Source organism: Amblyomma mixtum, chromosome 9, assembly GCF_055824585.1.
Source record: "Amblyomma mixtum isolate Tamu chromosome 9, ASM5582458v1, whole genome shotgun sequence".
Lineage (NCBI taxonomy): Eukaryota > Metazoa > Arthropoda > Arachnida > Ixodida > Ixodidae > Amblyomma > Amblyomma mixtum.
In genome coordinates, this window is record NC_143020.1 from 884,839 (window position 1) to 889,920 (window position 5,082).

The 5,082-nt window shown below is 43.1% G+C and overlaps 1 protein-coding gene across 1 annotated transcript; it reads right to left on the bottom strand.

Annotated features, from left to right (window-relative positions):
* Nucleotides 1-2,569: 2,569 nt before the first annotated feature.
* LOC149328032 (uncharacterized) lies at nucleotides 2,570-3,229 on the bottom strand. The gene has a single exon (XM_089562047.1). It carries the CDS (start codon nucleotides 3,212-3,214, stop codon nucleotides 2,570-2,572), a length of 645 nt encoding a protein of 214 aa, XP_089418173.1. The 5' UTR covers nucleotides 3,215-3,229.
* Nucleotides 3,230-5,082: the final 1,853 nt, after the last annotated feature.

A 5,082-nucleotide genomic window follows, 5' to 3' on the forward strand; every position in this document is an offset into this window, starting at 1 on the left:
CTCAACATCAAATCACAAGCTGTCCTACAGTGTAGGATACAAGGCAGACTTGCTACTTGTTAAGTGCGCTAAACCTTCAAACATTTTACATCAACTATAAAACTGCATTTCTCATCACGCGTGGTGGTTCCCTTATGACAATGCAAAAATATTATGTGTTCCTATTGCAGAATTACAATGTAGTAAATGGGGCTGAACTTCAAAACTGGCCTCCAGAGAAGACAGTGTGATCTTTCAGAATGCATGAAACACACAAGACTCAAGGAACGCAATGCGATCATTGCATAGGAAACGTTTAAAGCCTCTTGACCCTACGTTGGCATGCGCAAGATTTTACAAAATAAACTTTGAGTTTATGCACATAGAAGAGCGGTGTACTACACATAGGACACGAGGCATACATGGGTTAACTATGCTTGACCTTCAAAGAATGCGAGTGCGAGACATGGAAAGGGTTTCCCAACATGCAACGAAGAAAAGCAAAGGTTATTTAATTAGAATTCACCGAAAAGGTTTGGTTTGGTTTATGGGGTTTAACGTCCCAAAGCGACTAAGGCTATGAGAGACGCCGTAGTGGAGGGCTCCGGAAATTTCGACCACCTGGGGTTCTTTAACGTGCACTGACATCGCACAGTACACGGGCCTCTAGAATTTCTCCTCCAAAGAAATTCCAGCCGCCGCGGCCGGGATCGAACCCGCGTCTTTCGGGACAGCAGCCGAGCACCATAACCGCTGAGCCACCGCGGCGGCAATTCACCGAAAAGGTTGTTCAATGTTTCTTATCAGAATGGATGCATGTAACGGCATGTAAATGCACAGTGCCCGAGAAAAAACAGAGGTTTAAAGTTTTCTCCAAAGCAACCAAAAAACTACCGCCCATTGTCGTGCCACAGAAAATGCAATGACATCAGACAGGATAGATTTGCTGTGGGGATCATAACCAATTGCTGAAGCAAGTGACGGTAAAAATTCTTTCCTGGATGCAAGGCACAATGATGTCCGTGGACGCTGAAAGCATAACGCTACAAAAAATGAAACGTCAGTTATTTGAAGAGGCAGGATAACACGAGAATTGCACTGCTTTGGAATTTAATGCACAATATGTCAAGTAAAATTTACAAACAGCCAGAAGGTATTCAACATTTCGTAATGGCAACTGTAATAAAATAGTCATGTGCAATTTCACCCAACAAACCTACATTACGAACATAACAGTACACTAGCAAATAACAATGCTTTTCATAGGCACCAATCAAAGCACTTTTTCTTTAAGCTGCCACGACCCTTGCAACTAGTTATCATGAACACCTTACAAACAGCCAGAACGTATTCAACAACGTGTAATGGAAACTGGAATAAAATACTTCTGTGCACTAAGCAACCTCACAAAAATGACCCAAATTACGTGCGTTACAATACACTACAAGATTACAATGTTTGTCTTGTGCACTAATCACAGTATTTTTGTTTCAGCAGCCAAGGCTCCAGCAGCTTGTAATAAAGAACACCTTATGTAAAAAAATAATGCTTCCTCAAGTAACACCAACACAACAAAGAAGCTAGCACAAAATGAAATGGTCACAAACACCTGATATTCTCACAACCACAACAGATAAAAATGGTGTGAAGATAATGCTCCACAAATATTATGCCATTTATATCCAGTAGAGAAATCGGTCTGAGAAATGGTGATGTAGATGTTCGTAAACTCTTTTTGTTGGCTGTGATACCGAAGTACAGAGAACTGTTCTAAAACGTGCACACTAACACAAGACATCAATACGAGGTAGGACACTAGCCGTTCGCCCCCTCATTCCAGCCACTAGGACTGCCAGAATAAACACACTGAGATTAACACAAGAGCAGGTTTTCCTGTGTTGTCACACAAACTGAAATCGGTTCAATCGGTTCATAAATTCACTCATTAATAAATGCGTGAATTTATAATGACCATCACAAAAATACGCCCACTCAGACTGCACGAATAAAAAGAATAGTTGTGCATGTTTTACCCTCTTGAATCTTTTCACTGAAGCAGGCAGATAAATGGCATTAGCAATAGAAAATTAGCGCAGTGGAGACGAAGTAGCGTAGATGTAGACTGGTTTACTGAACGCCGGCTCCGAATGCGCAGTGCCCTGCCTGATTGTAACCATGTCACTACGCGTGCATAGTCAATTTGCGGTAAACTGACATACGTCTATGCTATTACATCTCTGGTATGCTACATCTCTTTGTAATATTGGCAACAATGTTTTTAAAATCTCCCTCTAACGAGAAGTGATGCCATCCACGTATGACCGAGATTTCATTTCCATTCATGTTTACAGGCATAGCAGGATTACTCTCTGTTCAGGAAATACTAATCGCGAGTGTGTGTCTAGCCTAAGGGAACAACAAATGTATTTTCCTGAAAAAAACTTTAAAAGTGAACAAAACATACAAATGTAAAGAAAGACGAAGGTTAGCTACCACCACCCATCATGGAGCATTCAGCTAGAATCTCATTAGATCGCACATAAAAAGGTAGCTAGGAAAACATATCGACTAAGGGCATTAGAAACCGCTGCTATTCTTTGTGAATCGTCTTTTTGTGGAGTTTTAAATTTCTGCCGTGAGCGAACGTCTTATGGCACAAATCACATTGGAACGGCTTTTCGCCCTTATGGGATCTCACATGACTCGCAAGAGTTGAATGTTGTACAAAGGCCATGGGGCACAGCTGGCACTGATACGGCTTTTCACCCGTGTGGGTACGGATGTGTGCCACCAGGCTGTTCTTCAATGTAAAGCTGCTACCGCAGTGGTCACAACGGTAAGGACGCTCACCTGTGTGAGTTCGCTGGTGTTTCGCTAAGGTGCTCTGGTGTGCAAAACTGCTATCACAATAGTCACAATGGTAAGGACGCTCGCCGGTGTGAGTGCGCTGGTGTTGCACTAAGGTGCTCTGGCGTGCAAAGCTACTACCACAGTGCTCACAATGGTAAGAACGTTCACCAGTGTGAGTGCGCTGGTGTGTCTCCAGGTGGGCCTTTTGTGCAAAGCGCTTTCCACAGTCATCACAATGGAATGGGCGGTCCCCAATATGGACTCGGAGATGCACCACCAGCTGATATCTGTTTCTGAATCCCTTGCTGCAGTGGATGCATTCGTGGAGCTTCTTTACTGCAGGTTTACCCCGGTGGCTACCACTGCCAGAAGGAGTAGATTTCATGCAGTGGCTCACTGGGCGCCTTTGACCAGTTGAATCTTGCAAAGGAGGTGCACCATGGTCGCTCTGTGTGGCGACTGAACCTGTGTGGTAAAGGAAGAATACTTTCATTCAAATGCAGGAACCAACATTGCACAGCTCACCTGGAGCTAGGAAAATGAAGATCAATGTGCAGGACATAATTGTCAACAGCTGTGGATGTTTATGAAAAGTTTTATTGAATAGGTCGGCCTGAAGAAGAATTCAGTTCTGAAGAAAGATATCCCTAGAATGAATTCTGCAAGCAGCTGCAAACACTTCAGCTGAAAAAAATGTCATCCTTGCCAACAAAATAAGGTAGCATTTGAAATCCATTCTAAGCACTTGCATTACTGCCATCATGATAGACGCTGTCCTAAGCCCACCCAAGTGGGCCTAATACCCAACAAATGGCAATTAGCTAAGTTTAGCACATTGCCACTTTTGTTTTCTTTATTTGCTCCTTAGACACGGTACAAGAGGAAGCAGAAGCTAAAGGCTAAAAACCTGATGAGGCCTTGGACTCCTGCACAAGTCCTAACATCAATGCATAGAACTCACAGGGGTGACAGTTTGGTCAACAGTTCACATATTCTGGAAAAAACTTTCCAGAATATCAAAGACAAATATCATCATAATTCACCAGAGCTGTATGAACTGAAGCTTCTGTATCCTTCACACTTCTCTTTGAAAGCCAACCTTCAGGAACAAATTTATGAAGAAAAAGTGAAGATTCTAACCTGATGAGTTTTGTCCAGAAAATACACCGTATTTGCGGCCTCTGGTGGTCAAGCCTGCAAGTGAAAGACAGGTTACATCCATAAGACACAGGATTACATGTGCAACAACTCACATGGTGTTATGTGGATGAGACGGTGAAAATAGCATGCCATCTCATACAAGCGTTGTGCTAGGTCAGGTAAACTGAGTAGGACAGGCTTAAAAACAATCAAGTTCCAAAGCAAACATTCCAAACTTTCAATTCTGCCTCCAGACGACAACTATAATTATGCTGAAGAAAGTAATACAGTTACCTAAATATATCAGAAAGCTGTTGCAAGCAAACCAACAGCCACTTTATAGACCTGTTCGCTAGCACGGTAACTGGCTTCATGGGAAGGACTGTACAAGTCTGCCTATGTAGGCTTAAAAACTAACGAGTGTGAGTTATGGTTAGAGACAAAACACATTGGGACAGGATTCCTCCTGTTTTTTAAGACCTCTTACACCCTTTGTACAGCACGTAGGAAAAAAATTTTCAGAGCTTGACAACTGGTAACAAATTGTCAGGAGGCTTGCTTGCAGCCAATATTACAGCCGCCCACAAGTGTGGTCAACATGCCCAAGACGGTGTTTCCCCTGCAGCAGCTCCAAGAGTGGCATTAACCAAACCAGTAGAAGCACATCTGAAACAGCCCACTACTGCGTGTCAAGTGCAGTTAGAGCGTAACATATTTACTCGTGTAAGGCCCACGCCTATAATGTGGGATGAAAAATTGTAATGAAAATGAAAGCTGATGACAATAGGTGAGATGGTGAAAGGGCAGTTTTGGCTAAATAGGGCAATGGCTCAAGGCACTTTCTTCGACACAGGTTGGGGTTAAAGGCCCATTTCCATGTACTGCACCCAGCACAAGCTAGGGGGTAAACTTGCTTATTGCATCACTGGTGGGTATCCAGTGCTAGTACTGAGATTACAACCCTGCACATCCTACATGCGTGGTGCATCCTCCACTGACTATGAAACTGATGCGGGGAGAGAGAACGAAGCAAGAAATAAAGAATAAAAGTACACCTTGTCATCACTTATCAGAATCGCAGCAACACTAAATCAGGCATTTTGTGAGGCATGA